General features: G+C 37.1%; 1 protein-coding gene across 2 annotated transcripts in view; it reads right to left on the bottom strand.

The window, feature by feature from the left end:
• The window catches only part of LOC150109203 (coadhesin-like), a 252,093-nt gene extending 226,461 nt beyond the window's left edge, over positions 1 to 25,632 (bottom strand). For both annotated transcript variants that reach the window (XM_090406243.1, XM_090406252.1), the window contains exon 1: positions 25,497 to 25,632. In XM_090406243.1, the coding sequence (XP_090262369.1) occupies positions 25,497 to 25,560 (64 nt within the window). In that variant the 5' untranslated portion in view covers positions 25,561 to 25,632. The remainder of the gene's footprint in view (positions 1 to 25,496) is intronic.
• Between the last annotated feature and the right edge of the window lie 1,380 nt (positions 25,633 to 27,012).

Below are 27,012 nucleotides of genomic sequence, written 5' to 3'. Positions count from 1 at the left end.
GTATAAGGTATAGATGCAAGGGGAAAAATAGTGGTAGTGGTTTGGAGGCAGTATGGTGTGACATAGAGATGAATAGAATGAAATACTTTGTTAGATGTTGGTATAGACCTGATAATGTGCAGGATAGTGACCAGGAAATGTATAAGCAAATTAATATGGATTAATTATGGAAATATAGCCTAGAATGATGAGATAGCAACTGGAAGTAAAGAAAATTAGTTTCTCAAGTTTTCAGAGATAACTACCTCAGGCAATATGTAAAGAAGGCACACAACAACTGCGGGTCTTGCATTTGATAATCTCATCAGAGATGTTTTCATAAATGAGGTGTCAAATCTCCCTGCACAGGTGAGAGTGACCATGAAGTGATTACCTGGGTGGTTGCTAAACATGTGAGGACTTCCGTGAAGAAAGGGTATATGTGGAACTACAGGGTTAGTGATTATGTGAATCTCAAGTGACAGCCTGCAGCTGTAGCATGGAATGAGGAGTTAGGTGGAAAGGAGATTAATGAGTGCTATTCAAGGACTATCTAGTAGAAGCAATGTCTAAATGTATTCCAAAGGTCAGAAGGTTAAATGGATAAATGAAGAGATTAAGCATGCAATACAGAGGGAAAAAAGGCATTATGGAGGCAACATAAGAGGAGTGATAATAAACAATACATGAATACAAAGAATAGGCAAGGAGGCTGACTCAGTTGGTAGGGGAAGCAAAAGTTCAGTATCAGCAAGTTAGGAGTGCTTTCAATATGCTGCCAGCAAAAAAGGTTATGGTAGGATGACATTGATTTCAGAGAATGGTATAAGACAACTGCTTTGGAGGATATAGTTACGATATTTTATGAGCAGTTCATAAAGGTCTTTTGTCCTTGTGAATGTGACATCATCATGGAGAGCTTGAGAGCAGTGGATGATGTGGAGAAGAGACTGACTGTGAGTGAGGAAGAAGTATATGCAGAATTAAGGCTGTGGGACTTGATGATATATCACCACATATTATGTAGAAATGTGCCAAGAAGTTGACATCTGCCTGATATATTTTTTTGATACGAATCTTACACTAGGTCAAGTTTGAAATTAGTGGAAGGAAGGCAAGATGCTACTGCTTCATAAAGAAGTGACAGAACTCAAGTATCAAATTACAGGCATATCTGTATGCCAGGTGCTGAGATTAAAGTGTTAGAGAGACTGGTGATAATCAGGATCCAGAATTGGGTCCTGATTCTCAATGGTATTATCTTTGATGGACAGCACCGATTTGCTAAAGGAAGGTCCTGTTTTAGTAATCTACTTACTTATTACAATAAAGTGACAGCAGCATTGGACGTGGGAGATGGGTACACAGTAGTATACTCAGACTTTGCACAGGCATTTGTTATATGATGCAGTAATCTAACAAATGCCTGTGCAAAAGTTTGATATATCGATAGTTGTACTAGAGCAGATGGGTTTGGATGTTAGATTAGTGCACTGGATTGAAGATTGGTGGTCTGATAGGTATCAACAGGAGGAGATCAACATTCCAAAAGAGGAAAGTTAATAGTGGTGTGCCTCAGTGTCTGTTCAAGGGCCATTTCTGTTTAATCTATATATTAATGATATTGGGGAAGTTTTGAACGAGAATATACAGTTGCTTACAGATGATGCAAAGTGGAATGAATTATGAGAGTAGAGCAGTGGCTTTACAAGAAGAGTTGAATAGATTGAGTGAATAGGCATCGGAGTGGGATATGCCAGTTTAATGTTGCAAAATGTAAGATTTTAAAATTTGGGAAACAAAGATGGGATGCAGAATGTACTCTTGGGGGGGGGGGAGATATATTGTTGGAGGTAGGAGAAATAACAGATCTTGGGATGATGGTGGGTAAACATCTAAAATTTAGAGGACATAATGCATGATTAATACAATGAATTCTGGCAATGATGCAGAGGACACTGACTTGCAGAAGTAAAGAGATGCTGGTTCCATTATATAAGACCTTGATCAGGCCATATATGGACTACCATGCACAGATTTGGTCACCTGTTTTCAAAAGGATGAAGTGAATTCCCTCTGGAAAGGATCCAGAGGCAATTCACTAGAATAGTTTCTGATCTCTGGAACTAGAAAGAAAGGTATACATCACTGGTACTTTAAAGCACTGAAATACTGCTTCTTGCTATCTGTACACAGGTTTTTATGTTATTAACAATCCTCGAATGTTCCATAACTTCAAATAACAGGGGGTGTTCAGACAATTATTGGTAGATAGTATATATATATATATAAGAGCTGCCATAAGACAGACAATTCTACCCATGTGGTGGCTGAGATAAGGATAGCTCCACTGCAGCCTATGCATGTCATACGAGACGACTAAAATGGGTACACAAGGAGGGTAATGGATGGATGCTGTAGCCAATGAAGTTCTAACTGAGGCTCGGCTATTGCTGTTACCCTCCTGCCATGATCAGAGCTCATAGCTCAATAACACTCTATCCTTACATTGTTCTCTACAGATAATGGGGAATATGAAAAGCATTCTTGCTTCGCCCATCTAGCAAAAAAAAAAAAAGACAGACAATTCAATTCTTGTTGCCAGCTAGGAGAACTTTTTCTAACTCTTGTTAAGACCGGAATCCGAGTTTGTCAATATCTGCACTATTTCTAACAGTAAAAAATTTTCGGTATTGAGACCACATGTTTTTAGACATATAACAAGTTTAATAAAATCACCAGAGAAATAAAAGTTATAAAAAAAAGGGGGAAAAAAATAAGAAAGACTAGAAACAAATAACTACACATAGCAGATGTTATCAGAACTTCACAATTAGTACATACAAACAAGTGATGACAAAAAAAAAAAATTAATTAATTAATTGCTGTATATACTCGTTGGAACAATAGCTGTTAATCCAGTCACGTTCTATACCCTGAAGCATATCATATTCCAGGTCCAACGAGTATATACAGCAATTAATTAATTTATTTATTTATTATTTTTTTGTATTGCATTAAGCCTTGATTTTTTGCATTATGGACCGGGTAACTACCCCAACAAAAATATTTTGTACCAACTTATGCAGGGAAAAGGTATTAGATCTGAGGTATTAGATATTAGGTCTTTAATAGTTGCCGTTCTCTATCAAACTCTTCATAACACCCCTAAATATACATTTTCTATCTAAAACTGACCATTGTCGGCTGTATTTATTATTATTATGATTCGTGACACCTCCAAGGAATCCGAAGACTCATCGTGGGAGGACGCCTACTGTACAACTCCTGTCTCCAACATTACACCGAACCTCTACTACCAATTATCTACATCAACGCCATCTACTGCCCACCACCACAGCCAGTATTTTTCTTTTGTCTGAAAACCTTTTCAATGGGCTCCAAATTATGCTGTGCATCAATAAAAAGTGGTTACTCATATCAAAAGTTTTTTTTTTCACTTGTTTTCATTGTTGTAATGATCTTATAATGCACTTTGAGTAGCGAAGAATATTTTTTCATTGGCTAATGCCTGTAGGACTGCGTGAGTATGGGAACAGGTGGAAGAGAAGGTTAGCGAACAGTGAGAGGGAAGAGGGAAAAAAGAGAAATCATGCTTGTGTCACTGAACGTAATGTATGGGAGGTGGGAGAAAAGAAAAATATTAAATTCAAATGTGTAACTCATGTTTTTGTTATTGTTATTATTCAGAAGAAAGAAAGTATTATAATAGTAAAAATTTATAAAAAGTACTAGATCTAGTACGAAAGTACTGGTAGTGGTCGTCCTGATTGTGGAGATCCATAGCATTTCAGAGGCTTCCTTGAATTTTCTTGCAAGGCATTTAGGATCAATATATGGCGTTTTTGTTTCTATCGTAGCTAAACTAGTTGACATCTGCGTTTGTTGTTGTATGGAATGCCAAAACTGATTTATGCTTTCAACATCTTTTATGTGTTCAGACATACGAATCTTCCGAGACCTTCCTGTTTTGTCTATACAGCAAGTGCCATAAAAGCAGTGAATCTCGTAAATGCTTCGTTTTTTATGTGACGATGTGTAGGTTTTGGTGGATGTAGGAACCTGTAGATATTGTACAATGGAGAAAAAAAACAAAAACACTTTAATATCTTAAACAGCAACGCTGCAACTTTGTGTGTAACATTCTCGATGTATGTTAACTACATCAAGAATTGCATTCTTAAAATCTTCTTTATGTGAAAGGGCTGTGGAAGGTGTATTAAGAATTTTGTTGATCATCTTGGGTTCATATCCATTCATGGAGAGAGAGAGAGAGAGAAAGAGAGAGTATGCCTCAGGTAGCGCAGTTCTTCGGTCCATTTTTTTTTTTGACATCTGAAAATGTTGTAAGCCCTATCTCGTAATATTTTCATCATGCCTGTCTTTTGTAGTTGATGATGGTGTGAAGTGGCATGTGAAATTCTTCTAGTTGCAATAGTTTTTTTTTTAAACTACAGAAACTTACTTATTCATCTAGAAGCTCACAGTAAGTGTTTATGGCATAAAGTTATTATTATTATTGCATGGGCACCTCCATGGAGTGCTAAGACTCATCGTGGGAAACCCAGACTATCAACACAATATCTGTCATACCTCTCCTTCAAACCATTAACAGACAAAGTACTCACAATTGACTCAAGCAATCCATTCCATCCTTTCACCATCACCTAAACTAGAAATATAGTTCTCATACCCATGCTGACCACACTCTTACCCAAACTGAATCAAACATACACTCCATTCAGCCAAAGCAGATAGGATGTGCAAAAAAACAGAACTGGTTATCATAAGAGAAAAGATCTCAGCCATCAGAACATTGAGCTATGGCATAGAAAGAGGAAAGAATTACGGGACTAAACATTTTCCTTTGCACATCATAAAATATCGGTGAACTTCAAACAACATTAAATGTTCCTATGTGTGGGGGGTTTTGCTTCGTAAAATGAATTGGGAGTCAAAATTTATTAGTCCATGCGATGGTTTAAATACGAATTATTCATATCTTGAAACTTCTTAAGTAGAGGTTGGCCTGTATATAGCAGGGCGAATGTTTAGAATTACGAGATGGATGCCGGACTCTCTCTCTCTCTCTGAGTCGATGCATTAGAAATAACCGAGAGCTCAATGCACAGATATCTGTATGGTTAACGGTGATGACCAGTTATCCTTCACCCTTCCTAATAGTTAGAACTAAAAGGGTTCTACCTACTCCCTTTAGAGTATATTTTTATTATTTTTTTAAATTATATCACTGAACACACGAGAGATTCCAGACCTTTCAGCAATTTAATGTCATGTGTGTTGGAGAAGGTGAGCACGAATTTTAAAAAAAAAGCCATCTCTTGTTCTTTTCGTAGAACGCGATTATAGTCTTCAGAGAATAATTTGAGGTAGACACAACTAAAGATCAGTAGGATTAACAAGTTTGGCGTTAGCAGTTAATTTAAATTATAAATGGGAGTTGGACAAGAGCTGTTTCATTACTATTACTATTATTTATTACTATTATTACGGGCAACTCCAGGGAGTCATTAGACTCATCGAGGGAAGCCCCAAATCATATTCATCACAACTATTTGACATTCATACAGTATCTATCATACCTCGCCTTAAACTCATTCACTGTCACAGCATCCACCACAGACTCAGGGAGCGCATTCCACTCATTCACTACTCTAAAAGTAAAGAACCCAGCTCTAACACCTTTACTAACCACACTTTTGCCCAGTTTCCATGGATGTCCCCTAGTCCTCCCACAACCAGCCCTGTTCTCAAAAATATCTTCTGAATTAATTTTATAGAAACCCTTCAGTAATTTGAATGTCTCAATCATATCTCCCCTCCTCCGCCTATCAACCAATTTTTGCAACCCACAAATCCTCAACCTGTTCTCATACGGTTCATTCCACAGACTTGCTATCATCTTGGTCACTCGCCTCTGGATCCTCTCCACATGTTATGGTAAGTGTAGCAGAAATTAAAAGGAGGGAGTATTGCGGATGCCTGTTTCGCAGAACAGTGCTCATCGAATTATCTGTAAAATAGTGATAAGTGAGAGTCACTGAATCAATGATGATGTTAGTTTTAGCTGTGTATCGCGCTAATGATATCCCAACTAATACATTCCTAAATGAGCTGTATAATGTCCTAAACTCATCAAAACATAAAAACACTATTTTAGTAGGCGATATAAATTTGGTCTTATGCAAAAATGATAACACTACTGAGGAATATAACAATGCATTGTACTCTCATGGGTTCCTAGCTTACATTCTGTATATGGTAATACGAGGGAAGTGAATAACTCGGTAAGCTGCATAGATCGTATTTCATGAAAACTAGAGATTAGCTTTAGATACTGTATATTTTCGGCAACCTATTTTAGCAATATCTCAGACCATCATTCTATACTACTGGGCCTCATTGACACATGGCACCAATTCAAACTATAATGATCAACAAGAAGATACTCAAATTGGATTAAGTTACATGTTTGACAAATGTACGAAAAATTATTACCCCTCCTATGATCACCAACTACATGAATGAAAAATCCATGTACTATAAAAAATGGTAAAAAAGCTCTATACAAATTCTGAATCAGTGACGAATTAAAAAATATGATAAGGATGAAAGAAATCTTTACAGTAAACACTAAAAGAATCCATACAATCTAGTTTATGAAAATGAAAATAGAAACTTTGTGAAAACCTTAAAAGGAACAATCAAACATGTAGAAGAAAACTATCTCTTAATGGGCACAGTCGATGAAGAAGAAGTAAAGAGGATAATAATAAACAACTTTAAAAAAAAAAGGTGGGAAGAAGAGTCGAGATACGATTAAATTAACGTTAAAGTTTCTGTCAAATGATAAACTTTCTAAATCAATCGAATATGGGAAATTTATTGAGCATTTAAAGGTAGAGTCAATAATGCCATCCTACGCGGAGACTGTAACCAGATAAAAAATTATAGACCCATATCTATACTATCAATAGGCCTGTGTAGCTCCCTCATGAACAATACCAACTACAACGGTCAAGAAGTAGACAGAATACACAGAGAGTGTGCAAAATTCATCTGGGGTTCCAAATACGAACCCATCAGAAGATCCACAATATTCCATGACATTGAGGCGGGAGGACTCGGCTTAATAAACGTACACCTAAAAACTCTAAGTGCGAGAGCAAAAATCATAGAGAGAGCTTACACAGAGGAAAAAGCGTGGAGCACATATATAATATAGAAATACTATATATACATAGGAATAAACGAATTCTTGAAGATGAGACCTAAAGCAGCACACATCAAACTCACGTGCACAGTTATACCACCACCACAATACTGGGAGATTGAAGGAGGGACATTAAGACTATCAAATGCACTTAAAAAAGCTTTCAATCTGCCCATAAACCCAAAATGAAAAGCATTCTACTACAAAATACACCACGCTTGTTTGCCTACCAAAATATGGTGCACAACGAAAGGGATTCCTCTTCAAGGCACCGCCAGATGTCATTTTTCCCCCCAACCAGAAACACTTTACCACTTAATGATGTACTGTCCTCACACCTCCCGAATATGGAACATGGTTCAAACATTCATAAAACACAAACAACCCTTTACAGAATACACATTATACTGGTTAAACGAAGGTAACATTAACACAACTAAAGCAATCATTATTATAACAACCATGTACTCGATTTGGACATACAGATGCGACAAAATTTACGGAAGGGAAACAGGACCAGACATACTCAAGAAAATAAACAACATATTAAAAGAAACAATCACAGATACCATAAACAGAAACAAAATAACAAAACACCAATGGCGGCAAATAGGTCTCATCTCAGAATTCGAAGAACAACTGCAAATCATAGAAATAAAGGATCCACCATAAATTAAAAAAAAAAAAACATAAAACACACATATACACGATAAAATAAATATACATAAGCGAAAGAAAAGCATACTGTAAACTATTTCATTAAGCTGTATAACCACTTGTTCATTAATTGCTTTATGCTATAATTAGTTGTAGTTCTGTGCATAATATTTGTCAGCTATAGAGGTTGTAGTTTAGGTTTTATGTATCAAAAATGTCAATGACAGTTTATATAGGGGAAGAACTTGATGAGATTTTACTGATCCGGTGGGTAACTCAAATCTCTGCCAAAATGTAACCTTCTCCTTCTTTTGTTAAAACAAATACTACATATGTATATAGACAGTTGCAATCTGAAAGTGATAATAATCAAGCAATGAACCATGTAATGATATGCAAAAACAAGTTTTAGTAATTATATGTTAAGAATATTTACGATATGTAAAGTAACTACATGTGTATGTATAAATATGGTATATGTAAATAGCGCTTAACACTTCATGATAAGTTAATAAGTTAACTGACTCCATGGAGATACCCATAATAATAATAATAATAATAATAATAATAATAATAATAATAATAATAATAATAATAATAATAATAATAATGATGTATAATCCAAACTACATCTGTATAATCCAAACTGTATATGTATAATATACAATCCAAAATGTACAAATAAAAATAAATAAAAAAATCAGCTAATGCCTTTTTATTCCCGTATACGGGGAGTAAGCGAGGCCATTTAGCCCTATCTAACTTTGGAGACTGAGTGGGCAGTTCAATCTCCACTGGTACCAATCAGAGCTAGATGGTCCAAGGCTATCACTAATTAAGCGGTACACAGAGAGACAGCTCAAATGTGCCGCCACCTCGTGGTCCCTAACCGTAACACAATATATTTAATGTCTGAATTAATGTGGGTTCTATGGTCGATTTTCTTGAGTTTCCGGGACGAAAAACCCGCTTGCCCGTGCCAGAGATCGACTAACTCGGGAACCAGTAGAAAAAAGGCTTAGAAAAATTTCCTCTAGTCGCCGACTAGACTCGAAACCAAGTCTTCCATCGTGCGGCCAAGTGCCGTGGTGCGCAAACGCCACATCCACTGAGCTACACAGGCTCATCCAAAATGTACATTATACTGTAAATGTATAATGTACAATCCAAAATGTTTACAGTCCAAATGTAAAATTGTCAAGTCAAACATAACAAAGGTCTATAAAGAAGTGTCTCCGAAAGAATAATTATATGTATTATAAGTAAAATAGTCATATGCATAGAAGACGTATTATATGTAAAGTAGTAATAGGTATACAGTATATATATGTGTGTGTGTATATGTACATACATGTATAAATATGTATATTTATATATGAATATTGTCAGATTAGTTAACAATATAAAATCCATTGTTGTATATTTTAAAACAAACCTTACATAGGTTTAAGGAAAGGTGTCCCCTCACAAGAGATAATAACGTAGATCGAATCCCATATGTAATTGGAAATATACCACAAAAATATAGGAATTTCATTATAAAAAGGAAATGTGATTTATGGAAATAGAAATGTGACTGGTAACTTAAATTCATAATACAGAATTCCATGGATAGTAAAGTTATGTTACATTAAAAGAAAAATACTGCTCAACTCATGTAAAAAGAACTGTAGGAAGAAGCATACACTGAGCAGATTATGATGTTAAAAATAAAGAAAAATAAATTGTACATAATATATATTATTAAGATATCAAGAAATGTAAATCAAAATGCCAATTAGAATAAGCATTATATGTACAAATGTATATATTGTAAATAGTTGTATATATATTTATTTTGATTGTACATAGAATGCTTATTCTAATTGGCATTTTGATTTACATTTCTTGATATCTTAATAATATATATTATATACAATTTATTTTTCCTTATTTTTATGCTTTAGTGTTAATAAAATTTTCCTTATGCTTTAGTGTTAATAAAATATACCTGTGTAGCTCAGTGGAAGTGGCGCTTGCGTACTCTGCCCTTGGTCGCTCGAAGTTAGACTTAGGTTCAAGTCTAGTCGCCGACCAGAGGAAGTTTTTCTAAGCCTAATGTTCGAACGGTTCCCAAGTTAGTCAATCTCAAGCACGGGCGAGCGGATTTTTACTCCCTGAAACAAGTCTAGTCGCCGACTGGAGGACGAAAAACCTCGGGTTTTTCGTCCCATAAACTCAAGAAAATCGACCGTAGTACTCACGTTATTTCAGACAGTAACATATCCTGTTAAGATTAGGCACCAAGAGATGGCAGCACTTATTTTCTGGTCTCTTCATCAGTTGCCGCCTATAATTAGATAGCTCGCCCATGATAAACATGGGCCAGCTATCTCTAATTGGCTACCAGTGGAGATGAACTGCCCACTCTGTCTCCAAAAGCTAGATAGGGTATGAAGGCTCGCCTACTCCCTATAAGGGAATAAAAAGCATTAGCTGATTTATTTTATTTATTCACATCTATACTATCGACATCTCTAAAGTCATTGAGATTTTATTTAAAAACGCCTAAATAACTATCTGAACATTATCTTTCTATTCATTCAATGAGTTTCGTTTTAAACCCGGTTTAAACACAGAAAATGCGCTGTTTGCATTCACAGAATCAATACGCAACAGGATAATCAGAGGGAAGTGTACCTCAGCTATTTTTCTAAACATCGTCAAAGCTTGACTTTGTTCATCACGATCTGCTCTTATAGAAAATGTATGGATAAGGTATCAGAGGTGTTGCAAATAATATGTTTAAATTGTACTTAGCTAAGAGAAAACAGTTCGTTAATTTCAGCAACCATAATAGTAAAATGCAAAATATAATGGCGTACCTTGAGGATCAGTAATAGAACCTATTATTTTTTTCATCTATGTTAATGATCTATGTGGCTTCAACTTATTTGACAAAATATTGTCCTTTGCTCATGACACTTGTTCTGGATTACAACGAAGTTAGTATAGACGAATTAGAAGACCACATAAATCAGGATATGACAAAATTAAAATAGTTTCATATCAATGGTCACAAAATAAAATTAGATAAGCCAAAATATATGTACTTCAGTTTAACAAATAAGTTAGATCGCAATCTATCAATAAAACTGCAAAACTTATGTTGTGAAAACAAGCAAGTATATCATTGTGGATTAATAAAGAAAAGCAAATTCAATAAGATACTTAAGTCTATGTTATTGTCTAAATAATAGTGTTAGGGTTAGGTACCAAGAGATGGCAGCACTTGTTTGCTAGTCTCTTCATCCAACTGTCCACTCTGTCTCCAAAAGCTAGATAGGGTTAAAAGGCTTCGACTACTCCCTATCAGGGAATGGAACGTGTTAGCTGATTTTTTTTTCACTTAAGTCTATATGTCAACATCGACTTGAAATGGAATTCCGATATTTTGTATTTGACAAGCAAAAGAAGATACATCATCAACAGAATCTATCATCTTAAAAAATTTGTTAGTATAGAATTCCTGAGATGACATCTCAGGAATTCTACCTTACTCATGGATAAAATTCCTCACTACAATTTGTATCACTTGCTGGGGTGGAGATTATTTCACCATCATCATCATCAAGTTCCTGATATGTACTCTTAGGGAGTGTACAGGATAATTTTGATAGTTCTTCATAAAAAAGTTACACCATTACTAACTTCTGATCAACAATTTTCCTTCAAATTAATTTGTTACCCATCAAGATTCCAATATTATCAGATCTTATATTTCTATCTTTTAAGACACTTTTTTACTGTATTAAACTATCTACATCTTAGTCTTCCTCTGGCTAACCTGGCAAAGAACACTTGTTTTGCTTACCTTTGCTCTCCCATTCTGTTTAAGTGACCATACCACTTGAGATTAGCTCTGCTAACACATTTCTAAATGCTAACAAGAGCAAGTTCTATCGAAATAGCCTCATTTTAAATATGATATTGCTATTGATACCATCTGTTCACTCCTCTAATTTTTTTTCAGAACTCTTATATCAGATGTCTGCAGTCTTTGATCGAGTGTTTTATTTCTAACCCAGCTCTCCGATTCATAAGAAATAATTGGTTTGAACACCGTCTTGTATACTAATTTTTATATTAAATAATTTCTTTCTTATTCCATATAAATTTATTCAGCTGAGATCCTACCATACCAACTTTATTAATTCTGTTGTCTATTTCCATATTTAATTTGCCCTCTTCACTAAAAACTGTGCCTAAACCAATCTTGTCTTCCACATTTTTTCTTAGCCATTTCTCAACTATACTTGCATAAATCTTAACAGGAACACTGAGTAGGAAAATACCTCTGTAAGTCTCGCATTCAGTTTTATTTCCTTTTTTTTTTTTTGCAGATGTGTACTATGAGAGATCTACTCTGATCATTTGGCTCTCTGACCAGGCCTTCTGAATTATGCAGTGTTGTCGCTTTAATACGTCCATATTTGAGCATTTCTGGCCGAATGTCATTTAGCTGCCTTTCACCATTTCAGGTTTTGATGACTTTTTATACGTCAAAGTATGGATATGTATTCCTGACTGCATTTCTGTTGGTAGTTTTTCTACCATCATGCTGACACTGCTTATTACATTTAGTAGACTTTCAAGGTAATCAATTCCAGACATCTAGAATATCTTTATCTCATCTTTAATTCATTTTACAGTACTCTTTCCTCCATTTGTAAGCTTTTTCAATAGCCTCCGAAATATTTTGCCACCTTTGTGATATTTATTTTCTATGTTCCTACCAAAGCCTTCCCATGACTTTTGTTTAGCTAGTTTCACAGAGTGCTTCACATTCTTATATTTTTCTCTGTATTCTCTAAGAGCAGAAGCTGACTTACTTGTCAGGAACTTACGATATGCTTTCTTCTTTTTTTCTTCACTGCCTCTTTAACTTCCTGAGTCCACCATTGAGTTCTGAATTTTCCATCCTTACAGATAACCTCACCACATGCCTCTCTGGCTGAATCAATCAATGTTTTTTTCAGTATTTGACATTGAATCTCCAAGGTTCAGTTCCTGTTTTCAAACTCTTTCATTTTTATGTTTAATGATATTTGTGTATTTCAGTCCACATTTCACTTCTGAAAGCTACTCAACCTTGATTCCTTTTACAACTTTCTTACGCACTCATCACTTCAATAAGAAATTCAGTTTTATTCTGCTCAAGGCTAAACAGTGATCACTTCCTTTTTTCAAATCCTCTGTCTGCTCCTATCATAAACCAATGGGAAAACATCGCTATGACTATAACATATTCAATGAGACATTTTCTTATTTCTTGCATCTTACTCATTATGTGACTTTCTTTGAACACGGTGTTAGTAATAACTAATTCATATCCAGAACAGAAATCCAGCATGCATTTACCATTATTATTAGCTTTGCGCATTTCTCCAAATTTTCCTAAAACATTTCTATGTGTGTGTGTGGGGTAGTCATTTCCTACTCTGCTGTTCTGATCACTAACAAGGACCAACTTTTTATTTTTCAGTGAGTCATCCTCCTTCTCTAATGCCTGAAAACATTTCCCCACTTCTTCCTTGGTAGAACCTTTTGTGAAACTATAAGCACAAATAAGTCTCATTGTCCAGTTCCATATTGTGATATTTTCTCACATCACTCTGCTTGATATTGCCTACCATTCATGAAGATTATCCTGATACTGTTGTGTTGAATACTATTGCTACTCACTGTTTTCCTTGATTGTTATTGCCAAAATATAACATTTTGTATTTGTGGCTTAGAAAGATATCACCTATTTTTGTCATATTTCTTTCAATCAAGCCTATTATTATCGACCTGATACTTATCCAATTCCTCAGCTAGTTCCATTTCTTTTCAGTTGATGCTTCTTATGTTGATAGTACCAATCTTGAACTCTGTTGATGAGTTGCGACACGTTCTAGAATTTCTTTCAGTATCTGGATTTTCGCTGTTTCTCTTGATTCCCTAACAAAAACAGCGGGGGTTTTGTTTAAAAGGGCAACGCTCCAGTGGGCATAAAATTTTGTCATACTGTACCATCGTTTTAATTATGGGTTAATCCAATAAGAATACAATTTAGTCAGCTAAATCCCAAATTGCCAGCTCGTCCTCATTCGTTCATTTCTTACATAGAATTAGAGATTATTACATAGAAAGGCTAAAATAGAAAGAAAGATTGATTCCAGTCTCTGAGTACAGGGACTTTCCTAAGCCTTTCATATTCTAGTTCCCGAGTTAATTGATCCGGGCATAGGCAACTGAGTTTTTTCCTCCTGGAAATTCAGGTTTTTCATCCCATAAATCAAGAAAATCGAACGTAGACCCTACACCCTTTCAATCTTTCAGACACTAAAATATTGTATCAGGGTTAGGGTTAACGAGATGGCGGCACTTGTTAGCCGTCTCTTCACTGCACACTGCATTCCACTTAAAATCAGTGATAGTGTTCGGCCAGCTATCTCTGAGTGAACTGCCCACTCACTCATTCTCCAAAATTTAGACAGAGCTAAATGGCATCATTTCTCCTGCCCCATAAGGGAATAAAAGGCTTTGGCTGATTTCCTCTCCCCCCCCTCTTGCTGTTCCTGATAAGAATCCAAAACCAAACGATAAGAACAATGCTGTCTTCATATCCAGCATCATACTCCATGAAAAACTGAATACCATCCTTGATATCTCACTATTATGGAAACTTTACATATAGAACTGTTTAACATACATCAGGAAGAACATTATAAAATTTCACGTATATAACGTGGATTGTATGATCTGCGCTATGGGAGGAGAAACTTGTTGGCAATTCCCAAAGCAAGCCCGCATATACCTGCTAATAGCTATAATAAATGACTTGACGATATAAAGGTTGCTTCAGATTACATATTTAAATCTTTCTTTGACCGGTTCCCAAATTAGTCGATCTCTGGCATGGCAAGTGAGATTTTTCTTCAGGAGGCGCTCGGGATTTTCCTCCCATAAACTCAAGAAAATCGACTGTAGAACCCACATTCTTTCAGACAGTAATCTGGTTAAGGTTTGGGTTAGGTATCAAGAGATGGCAGCACTTGTTTTCCCGTCTCTTCATCGGTTGCCGCTTATAATTAGTGATAGACATGGGTCAGCTATCTCTGATTGGCTATAAGTGCAAATTGACTTGCCCACTCAGTCTTCTAAACAGCTAGAGAGGGTTAAAAAGGCCTTGCCATACTCTTTATAAAGGAATAAAAGGCGTTTACTGATTTATTTAATGCCTGTGTAGCTCAGTGGATGTGGCGTTTGCACACCACCGCGCTAGGCCGCACGAAGGAAGTCTTGGTTTCGAGTATAGTCGGCGACTAGAGGAAATTTTTCTAAGCCTTTTTTCGACCGGTTCCCGAGTTAGTCGATCTCTGGCACGGGCAAGCAGGTTTTTCCTCCCGGAAACTCGGGTTTTTCGTCCTGTTAACTCAAGAAAATCGACCGTAGAACCCACATTATTTCAGACATTAAATATATTGTGTTAGGGTTAGAGACCACGAGATGGCGGCACATTTGAGCCGTCTCTCTTCACTGCGTACCGCTTAATTAGTGATAGCCTTGGGCCATCTGTCTCTGATTGGGTACCAGTGGAGATTGAACTGCCCACTCAGTCTCCAAAAGTTAGATAGGGCTAAATGGCCTCGCCTACTCCCGTATATACAGGAATAAAAAGGCGTTAGCTGATTTTTTTTTTCTGATATATATATATATATATCATAATCAAATCAAATCAAAGCCTGTGTAGCTCAGTGGAAGTGGCGCTTGCGTTCTCTGCGCTTGGCTGCTTGAAGTTAGACCTAGGTTCTAGTCTAGTCGCTGACTGGAGGAACTTTTTCTAAGTTCATCTTCGACCGGTTCCCGAGTTAGTCGATCTCTGGCACAGGCAAGCGGGATTATCCTCCCGGAAACTCGGGTTTTTCGTCCCGTAAACTCAAGAAAATCGACCGTAGTACTCACATTATTTCAGACAGTGACATATCTTGTTAGGGTTAGGTACCAAGAGATGGCAGCACTTGTTTGCCAGCCTCTTCATCGGTGGCTGCTATAATTAGTGATAGACATGGGCCAGCTATCTCTCTGATTGGCTACCGGTGGAGATTGAACTGCCCACTCAGTCTCCAAAAGCTAGATAGGGTATAAAAGCCTCGCTTAATCCCTATTAGGGAATAAAAGGCGTTTAGTTGATTTTATATATATATATATATATATATATATATATATATATATATATATATATATATATATATATATATATATATATATATAAAATATATATATATATATGACAGAATGATCATTGACTCGGTTAACATACATAGTTTTATGAAGAATTAAATTACTAGAACAGAGATTTAAGTAAAAAGGTTTTAATATAAACACACTACTAGTTTCGGCCTGTAACAGCCTTCTGCAGGTGACATTATAAAAGAAAAAACACTAAACATTGAGGGTTAAAAGACTATGAACAACACAGACAGTCTTTATACATAATTAGCATGAAAACGTTGTAGTTGTATTTGAAGCTGTTCTTTCGTTTGTTGCATTGTTGGGAGAGTGCGTGTTTGCTGCATCACGTGAACGCCAGTACATGATTACAGCTGAATGACTATCTGGGAGGTTGTAGCTTAAGTTGTTATTTAGATAAATAGGATTGAAGATGATTTCTCTAGATTCCACAATTTTTCTCTCTATTTCGTCACTGCAACGGAAGATGTTAGTAGATTTTTCCCAGCAGACTTAGTGACTTTGGTTATCATCATTAGGATTAGCCGAGAAAAGGATATGACTTGATAATGCACTCGCTCGCTGTCTCTTGTAAGTAATGTCTCTCATGTGTTCTTCCATACGCATTTCGACAGATTTGTCTGTCTGCCCGAAATAAGGAATATCGCAATCACATAATATTTTATATACACCAGGGTATTTGAGTTGATGATGACAAGGTTTTGGGTGGCTAATTAAGGAACGGATCTTTGGAAGTGGAGTGAACAAGGTTCTGATATTGTATTTTCTTAGAACTTTTGCTAATTTGTGTGAAACAGTACTTATGTAAGGAATAGATATATTGCCTTTGAATCTATTTCGAGGACAAGTTATCCAAAAAAATGTTAGCCTTGCTTACACATTGCATCAGGTCCGGTTACTTCAAATTTCAAGATAATAAATACAAACAAAATCATGGACTGGCTATGGGTAATCCTTTATCCCCTGTACTCGCAAATATTTACTTAGAGGATTTTGAAACCAAGGCTATCTCTTCCTTTATTTAAACACCTAAAGTTTGGAAACGTTATGTGGATGATGTCTTCATTGTTTGGAGCGATGGACACGAATCCCTTATGGTTTTCCTTGAACATTTCAATAGCCGACATCAAAGTATTAAGTTTACTGCTGAGCTTGAAACGGATAATTCCTTGCCTTTTCTTGATGTCAAACTGACTCGCTCTTCTGGTAAATTAAAAATATCGATATATAGAAAGCCCACACATACCAACAGATATCTGCACAGTCAGTCTCTCATCATTTCCCTCCTCATAAGCTTGAAATAATTTCCACCTTGGGGCATAGAGCCCGTTCTCTTCTTGATGACCCAAATGAACTGCTTACAGAAATAAACCATCTGAAAACTTCTTTCGAAGTTAATGGATATTCCAAGAAAATCATTGACAAATTCCTTCTTAATCCTCCTAGACATCGCTCAGAAGAAACAAATAGATTCAAAGGCAATATATCTATTCCTTACATAAGTACTGTTTCACACAAATTAGCAAAAGTTCTAAGAAAATACAATATCAGAACCTTGTTCACTCCACTTCCAAAGATCCGTTCCTTAATTAGCCACCCAAAACCTTGTCATCATCAACTCAAATACCCTGGTGTATATAAAATATTATGTGACTGCGATATTCCTTATTTCGGGCAGACAGACAAATCTGTCGAAATGCGTATGGAAGAACACATGAGAGACATTACTTACAAGAGACAGCGAGTGAGTGCCCAGACCAGTTACGACCTTTATTGAGGTCTCATCAGTGGGAGCCAGGCTAGAAATATCAGGATTTTAGTAATACAGAGCTTATAAGTATTTTACCAGAACAAGTTACCATAAGGTGTTTTAACCTTATTAAATTAAAATCTCAGGAGGAGATATAAATGTAGAAAGTATTTTACCTTGGGATTACTAAAATCTGATATTTCTAGCCTGGCTCCCACTGATGAGACCTCAATAAAGGTCGAAACCGGTCTGGGTAGTGGCCCCTTGCTTTTAATACAAAGCATCATGCATCTCCTCCAGGAGATGTGCTTTGCATTATGGCTAAATATTAAGATTAGTGATCAGAGCTTATTCTATTTTTACCATGAGTCACCTTGGTCTTGCACTACCTGCAGGGTCAGCTAGACTTGCATTACGTGCAGGCGCAAACTTGACTTGTTTGTCTGTTTGCTTACTTGGGAAAAAGAGTAAAACCAGGTTTAGCTTGGTATCTTTAACATTTATACCCAAGGTAAAATACTTTCTACATTTATATCTCCTCCTGAGATTTTAATTTAATAAGGTTAAAACACCTTATGGTAACTTGTTCTGGTAAAATACTTAGAAGCTCTGTATTACTAAAATCCGAATATTTCTATCCTGGCTCCCACTGATGAGACCTGGATAGGGGTCGGAACTGGTGGGGTCCGGCTTTGAGAAGCTCTGCTTGGGGATAGGTTTTTGTCTGTCTCTGAGTAGGGTCACCGCTGAGATTATGGCTCTGGCTGGTGGTGGGGTGAGCCTGCCACTGGGTAGAGCCAACGCTGAGTTCTTCTCGGTGACGGGGTGAGCCTGTCACTGAGTGGAACAACGATGAGTTAGACGGTCTTTCGGCCACTATGGAGTGGTCTAGGGATCGTTCTAATTTTTAGAGAGGTCTTTACTTAAATACACCTCAATAAAGGTCAAAACCGGTCTGGGTAGTGGCCCCTTGCCTTTAATACAACGCATCATGCATCTCCTCGAGGAGATGTGCTTTGCATTATGGGTAAATATTAAGATTAGTGATCAGAGCTTATTCTATTTTTACCATGAGTCACCTTGGACTTGCACTACCTGCTGGGTCAGCTAGACTTGCATTACGTGCAGGCGCAAACTTGACTTATTTGTCTGTTTGCTTCCTTGGAAAATGAAGTAAAACCAGGTTTCAAATAGCTTGGTATCTTTAACATTTGTTATACCCAAAGTAAAATACTTTCTACACATATATACATTTTCGTCAGGATAGGAGGGGAAAGTGTGGTGGTGGGGTACTCCTTATGATAAGTGATGACCTATGTCCTCTAAGAGTGGAGGCTTTGGAAGGAAGTGAGACAAATAATTTTGAGAGCATATGGTGTGAGGTAGAGGTAGGCAAGACAGGATATTTAGTGGGGTGTTGCTACAGACCCAGGAGCACGGAGGATGGGGACCAGGAGATGTTTAGACAGCTAAGTTTGGCAAGTGCAAGAAGAATGATTGTTATGGGAGATTTTAACTACAGTAGTATAAATTGGAGAGAGGAAGATGCATGTAGCAATAGTGGCATGGAATTTCTAGAATTCTTGAGGGACAAATGTCTTAGGCAACATGTACCAGATGGAACAAGAGGTTCAAAAGTTTTGGATTTGGTTATAGCATCAGAAGAGTTGATAATAACTGAGATGACATCTCTCCCACCAGTTGGAGAGAGTGACCATATGGTTTTGACTTGGAAAATGAATAGACATGCAGGAGTCTCAAAAAGACGGGAACATATGTGGAATTATAAGGCAGGTGATTATAACAGTCTAAGATGTCAACTTGTGGACTGCAGAGTTTGGCGGATAGAAGAAGGAGAGGTGATATGATTGAGACTTTTAAACTGTTCAGAGGTGGTTACAGGGTTGACACTGGCGAGTTCTTTCGCTTGGTTGAACAATTGGAAGGAGTGATGACAAGAGGCCATCCCTGGAAGTTACGAAAGGAAACTGTGAGCAAGAGGGTGAGGAGTGGTTTCTTTGCACGGAGGGTGGTTGAGCCGTGGAATGCATTGCCTGATAGAGTGGTGAGGGCGAGAACGGTCAATGAGTTTAAGGAGTGGTATGATAGATTTTGTGTTTCTTAGGGGGAACCTCCCCTTGATGTGTCTTGACAGACTTTATGTTCTTAGGAAGTACCTCCCACAATGAGTCTTTTGACTCCATGGAGGCCTGAATAATAATAATAATAATAATAATAATAATAATAATAATAATAATAATAATAATAATAATAATAATAATAATATATGTATGTATGTATGTATATATGTGTGTATGTGTATATAATTATGTATTAAATAAGCTATAGAATCTATGTAATATAATAAGCATATATATATATATATATATATATATACATAGACAAATAAATATCTATATAATGTACCTACCCTATCTTTATTTATTCTTTTAACAAACAGTATAGCAATATGTTGCACATGTAATTACCTATATCCGATATCGTAAACATTTATCTTATATTGTATATCATCCCATATTGTAATTTTTTGTAATTTGTCTCATTTGTACTATGTATTAGTCATACTATATTGCATATATTTATATTAATTACTCAGCTGTATTTTATCTCATTTTGTATTGCGCTATATGTACTGCATTGTACTTCTGTTAAGTTTCATTTCAATTTTAAAAAAAAACAGACTATCGAAACAGTGGCTTAAAGCGTCTGTAAAAAAAAAAAAAAAAAAAAAAAAAAAAAAAAAAAAAAAAGGTCTATCAGCTGAACTGCTTCTTTTGGGATTGAAATAAAATTTTTATAGAAGGGTTTGTTCTACCATCTCACCAGTAACAGCAGTATTCTAAGATTGGGCAGATTTGAGATTTGTCGAGTTTGAAGCTGGACTAGTAAAAAAGATCATGAAGTAAAAAAATAAATAAATAAATAAATAAAATAAAAAAGCCAAGTAGTTCGAAAGCTGATATGGAAGGGAATTATTCGAAAACGTGTATATGTAAGAGTCAAAGAAAATGAGTCTGCTTTTGAATGTTGTTCTGCGCGTTACTTGAAGTGAGTGGAAGCGAACTAAGGTATGCTGTGTATTTCTTGAGATTTGGATATTTGATCACTGGAAGGTTTGTCTTATGAATAGGAGGAATTTAGATTACTATAATCAGAAAAACTGCGAGAGGATTTCAAGTTAGAGAGAGAAAGTCTTAAGTATTTGAGGAAGAAGGTGGATGTATAGCTGTTCTAAGGAACACCAGGCATTAGTAGAGATCTGAAGAGAGAGAGAGAGAGAGATAACCTCACGCCTCCACTAAACGCAGTTACAGGGAGAAAACAGCTGAGGTAATTATCAAGATTTGAAGGCAGATCAACATGCCAATTTATGGAGGAGTTTTATTCCCTTCAAATGTTTCTGAAAGGTCAAATACAACGTTACAGGATCCTCCAAACCTTTTCATCACACGCATTCAGAGGTAGGTGATATAGCTGAGGAAATCTGTTAATAGTGAGTAGAAGAATTCGTGCTGATGATCACTGATTAGCTGGCAGTTCTCTAATTTCCAGGCAGTAGTGCAGGATGCAAACTGATTATAAGTTATAGATAGGAAAATGGAAAGATGTTGTTTCAGGAGCATATCTCTTAAGTATAATTGGGAAATGTGGGTGGGGGGGGGGGGGGGTGGGGGGGGGGGGGGGTGGGGGGGGGGGGGGGTGGGGGGGGGGGGGGGTGGGGGGGGGGGGGGGTGGGGGGGGGGGGGGGTGGGGGGGGGGGGGGGTGGGGGGGGGGGGGGGTGGGGGGGGGGGGGGGTGGGGGGGGGGGGGGGTGGGGGGGGGGGGGGGTGGGGGGGGGGGGGGGTGGGGGGGGGGGGGGGTGGGGGGGGGGGGGGGTGGGGGGGGGGGGGGGTGGGGGGGGGGGGGGGTGGGGGGGGGGGGGGGTGGGGGGGGGGGGGGGTGGGGGGGGGGGGGGGTGGGGGGGGGGGGGGGTGGGGGGGGGGGGGGGTGGGGGGGGGGGGGGGTGGGGGGGGGGGGGGGTGGGGGGGGGGGGGGGTGGGGGGGGGGGGGGGTGGGGGGGGGGGGGGGTGGGGGGGGGGGGGGGTGGGGGGGGGGGGGGGTGGGGGGGGGGGGGGGTGGGGGGGGGGGGGGGTGGGGGGGGGGGGGGGACGTATAAAAGGTGGGGGGAAGGCAGGAGCGGTATGAACGCACGTGCAACACCTTGGCCACCTATTATTATTATTATTATTATTGTTCCGGGAAACTCCCAAGGAGTCGACAGACTCATCGAGGGAGGCCCTAACATCATGTCAAGAACAACTATTCGACATTCACATAGTATCTATCATACCTTGCCTTGAACTCATTCACGGTCGTAGCACCCACAACAGACTCTGGAAGCTTATTCCACTCATTTACCACTCTCCAAATAAAGAACCTAGCTCTAACACCCTTGTCAACCACGCTCTTGCCCAGCTTCCATGCATGGCCCCTAGTCCTCCCACCACCAGTCATATTTTCAAAAATATCTTCTGGATCAATCTTATAAAAACCCTTCAGTAATTTGAATGTCTCAATCATATCACCCCTCCTTCGCCTATCGTCCAATTTCTGCAACCCACAAATCTTCAACCTATTCTCATAAGGTTCATTCCACAGACCTGCTATCATCTTGGTCACTCGTCTCTGGACCCTCTCCACTTCCTCCCCATCACGAAGAAACCCTGGTGCCCATAGCTGGGCACAGAAGTCCAGATGGGGTCTTATCAAGGCTCAATACAGAGGAACAACAACTTGTTCGTCTCTGCATGTTAAAGTATTTTTCAGAAGCCAAGTGATTTGGTGAGCTGTTTTAGTTACTTTTGCAATGTTCCCCCTAAACTTCAACTCCCTATCCACCAACACTCCCAAATCCCTGGCCTCATCAATCTCCTGGAGTATGGTTCCACCAATGCGATATACTGCTGCTATTCTTTTCACCCCAAAGTGCATAACTTTACACTTTGCCACATTAAATTGACATCCATTTTTCCTAGCCCAGTCCTCCAAACTATCCAAATCATCCTGTAAAATTTTGACATCCTGTGCACTCACAATTGCTCTACCCAACTTTGCATCATCAGCAAACAAGTGAACACTTCCTCTCAGATCCTTTCCAATATCATTGATGAACAAATTGAAATATATATAGATATATAGCCTGGCTCTCACTGATGAGACCTCAATAAAGGTCGAAACCGGTCTGGGTAGTGGCCTCTTGCCTTTAATACAAAGATATATATCATATCATATTAATACATCATACATCTCCTCCAGGAGATGTGCTTTGTATTAAGGGTAAATATTAAGATTAGTGATCAGAGTTAATCTACTTTTACCATGAGTTGCCTTGGTCTTGCACTACGTGCAGGGTCAGCTATACTTGCCACACTTGCAGGGCAAAAAAAATACTTTCTATATATATATAAGAATAGAGAAATTGCAAAATGATCAGAAGGATGGAAAATAAAGCACTCTGTGGTCAATATTTGGAGGACATTGAAGGGAAGTTGAAAGCCGCTGAACTCGATCATGGATTCAGCAGGGGACCATCAAGAAAAAGATATGGTCTGCTCAAAAAAAAAAAAAAAAAAAAAAAAAAGCAATTGATACAATCAACGCGAAAATTGAAAAGATCCGTAATAATAGCAAATGTGGACTATGGGGAGTTAAACAAGAGACAGTGGACCATCATATTAGATCTTTCAGCAATATTGATCATAGCTATAAACATCGGAATGAGAGCCTTAAAAGCTATACACCGGAGCTCATGCAGAAAAGGAGGTTTCCCAATTTGCGAAGCTTCTTGGGAAATATAGTCAAAACGTTATTTTATATGCAAATACAAAGATATTATGAGGAGCTGTATATTATCTGTGAACCTATTGTGCATGTTGGTCCTTTTGCAATATTCGATATAAACAGATAAGCTAAGCTTTGATTTTTATGGAGCACCCTTGGATCAGAACGTGTTTTTTAACAGCGGCTCTTTTCAAATAAAAGGGGGAAAAAAATGGAGCGGTCACGTATAGGTGTATTATTGGCTACCTTTTGTTGTATTTTTGTCAATTATTAACTTTGAAACTTGAAGTGGAGATTGTATTAGATCATATTAGATCTTTATTATATTAGATCATATTAGATTTTGTAGATGGTGAATATGATATTAATGATAAGTAGAATAGCAAGATATTGCTCCATCGAATCTTAAAATTTAAAATCGAGATGTAAATAAGAATCTAGAGTGTAAAACTGAGATACTGTTAAAAGATGGAACGTGAGCGAGAATAAATTCGGAAATGAATGATGTGATATTAGTAGTAAATATACTATAAAACTTGTTAAAAGTGAAAAATATTAAAGGATTCTATCTAGAGCTTAAAAACTGTAAAGGATGAAAAAGGACTAATGTGAAGGCTTTGAAATTAAAGCCTTCAACAAACAGATGTGAATGCAGAGCTCTAAAACTATTGTCCAATTCCGAGTGTCACAAAACTTATTATGCTGTAATAAGTAGATGATTATTATTTTTAAAATGTTCAGAAAACTGTAGTTTTCTAAGAGTTCAACAAATTCTTTGTATTATGAGAAGTACAAGTAGAGCTTGCTATTAGAATGTTGAACAAACTGCAGATTTCATTTAAAAGTGTTCATTGAAATTTCGTATAATTTCATATGAGTTCAGCAAATTCTTACTTTGGTCAACAGTCTCTGGCCATTACTAGAATTGGCTGGCCAGAGTCCGAAATAATAAGAACAGACTTGACATACTCCTTCGCGCACTGGCCAAAACTGATCGGGCAAAGGAGTTTGATCGATCAATTTGGCCGGTGTGCGAAGTGGCCAGCCATGTCGCAAAATGACTGACTTCGGATTTGGTCTTAACACACACACACGCGCGCGCGCGCGCGCACGCACGCACTTTGGCGATCTAATCGGGATAAGCGTTAAGTTTGGCAGGTTTTTTCTCTGTTTTTCTACAAAGAGAAACGGGCTGGCTCATCACTGTCATTAACCGCTCTGTATAGATCGCAGTAGATGAAATGCATCCATGATTTAGCTAAGGATATGAGCATTCATTCCTGATCAACAGAAGACAAGGATTTATCGCCAAATGAATAAGTGGTTATTAATGGCATCAAAATTTCTATTTAAATAAAACTCCTTTTTGATTCAAATTTGATTATTGTAATGTTTACCAATATTCTATTACTGATAATTCAATTCACATTTAATTATTAATTTTATTAGTTTGTTATTAATTTTATTAAAATTTATTATAGCCAATTTTTATTAAAATTTTATTAGGTAATCTTTAATAGTTTCAAATATAGGCATTGAAAAAAAAAATCAAATAAAATACTACAACACATTGGTTCTAAATGTTATAAATAAAGTACTAATAAATACAGATGAAGTGCATTGTGTGTTTATATCAGAACAACAGATAAAATAATTCATATATGAAAGAGTACATAATGGTACATAAAAATGAATGCAAAACAATGTTAGCATCACTATTAGTTTTTCAAAACTTACTCTTATTTCCAAACACAAGTGAAATATCTAGCACAAGTAAGCATCCCACATACAGAAGGTACATTACTCAAGTATTCCGTAGCTATCTTAACTCTCACACAGAATGCGTTTCCTCAGGAAGTAAGTAGAAAATAAAGTAGGAAGTACAGCTCCAGGATGTAAGTAGTTCTCTAGTATGCATTATCACTACCTCCCCACCCCTTTTCTTCTTCTTCTTCTTCCTTATCTGGAAATGTACTCCAAGGTTCTTATTGTGCTTTTGTTGTTACTTCTAAAAATTTTCTTATTTGATAATGACATAGTATTTAGAAATGGCACATTTTTAGAAAGTTTCTTTAGAATATATAAGCCGAGGGAATACAAAAATAAACATAAATAATTTATTCTATTTATTGTTAAAAAACCACAAATACTCAAAAAAATAAAAAATAAAATAAAAAATCGGCTAACGCCTTTTCTTCTCTTTAGGTGAGGACTTTTAACCCTGTCTAGCTTTTGGAGACCGAGTGGGCAGTTCCATTTCGTCCTAATCTCGAAGACTCAATTTGTGTATAAAAACAGAAAGAAAAACACAAAAAATATACAATAAACCTCAGAAATATAATAACCTCCCATACATTAATAAGGACTGCTTTTCACTATTGGTTATCAAGTACTTTGGCAACAAACGAAAATGCCATATATTGATCGTAACTGTTTTACTAAAAATTTAAAGAAGTCTCGCAAATGCTTAGGATCTCTACACAATGCAATAATAATCAAGGCTTCATATTAAGTATGGTCTACTTACAACAAAAATTTAACAGCCACGGACCTGGAATATAACACGCGTGATACCACAGAACTTGATAACAACAACAAGCAAGTTTCAACACACATACAGTAACGAATTTACCTCACAAATGTTAAATATAACCCTGGTTATATTTAACAATTGTGAAGTCATCAAAACATCTACCAGATGTAATTAATCGTTAATAGGCATTTGTTGTGTAAAACTTTTTATGTACGAGTACTCCCGATAATGTAAGTCTTACGACTCACGAAACTTGTACGGGTTTTAATTGCTTAGTTTTATTAAACTCTTTATTTATATTGTAATGTGGTGTCAATACCGAAAAACTTCTCTCTCAAGGACCGCTTTCATTTATAGCTCTTCTCGATCTTTTGGTATTGTTGAACGCGTGCGCATGGCGGTCTAGCGTTCGTCTTCAATGAATAACAGTCGAATAACAATCTACTAAGTTGATGAGATTTACATTCAGATGAACAGGGTTGAGCATAATTTCCATTGATCATGGATTTTAATATCTTCAGCTCAATCACATCATAGCCATTCTTCTGAAATGTTGCTTCCATTGCCAAGCCAAATTTTTGTTTGTAGACAGTGTAGGTAGATGTACTTTGTCATAAAACCAAAGTGTTCGGTGTTATAAAAATCGGGGTGTTCCATTAAACCTTTTTAATGACTTAGCTTAAGATTTTTACCACCTATAAATAGGTGGTCAAAATCTAA

This window comes from Typopeltis vanoorti, chromosome 2 (genome assembly GCF_054136105.1).
Source record: "Typopeltis vanoorti isolate ZY-2024b chromosome 2, IOZ_Tvanoo_1.0, whole genome shotgun sequence".
Lineage (NCBI taxonomy): Eukaryota > Metazoa > Arthropoda > Arachnida > Uropygi > Thelyphonidae > Typopeltis > Typopeltis vanoorti.
The sequence above is the reverse complement of the archived record's forward strand: the minus strand, read 5'-3'. Positions and strand labels throughout refer to the sequence as shown.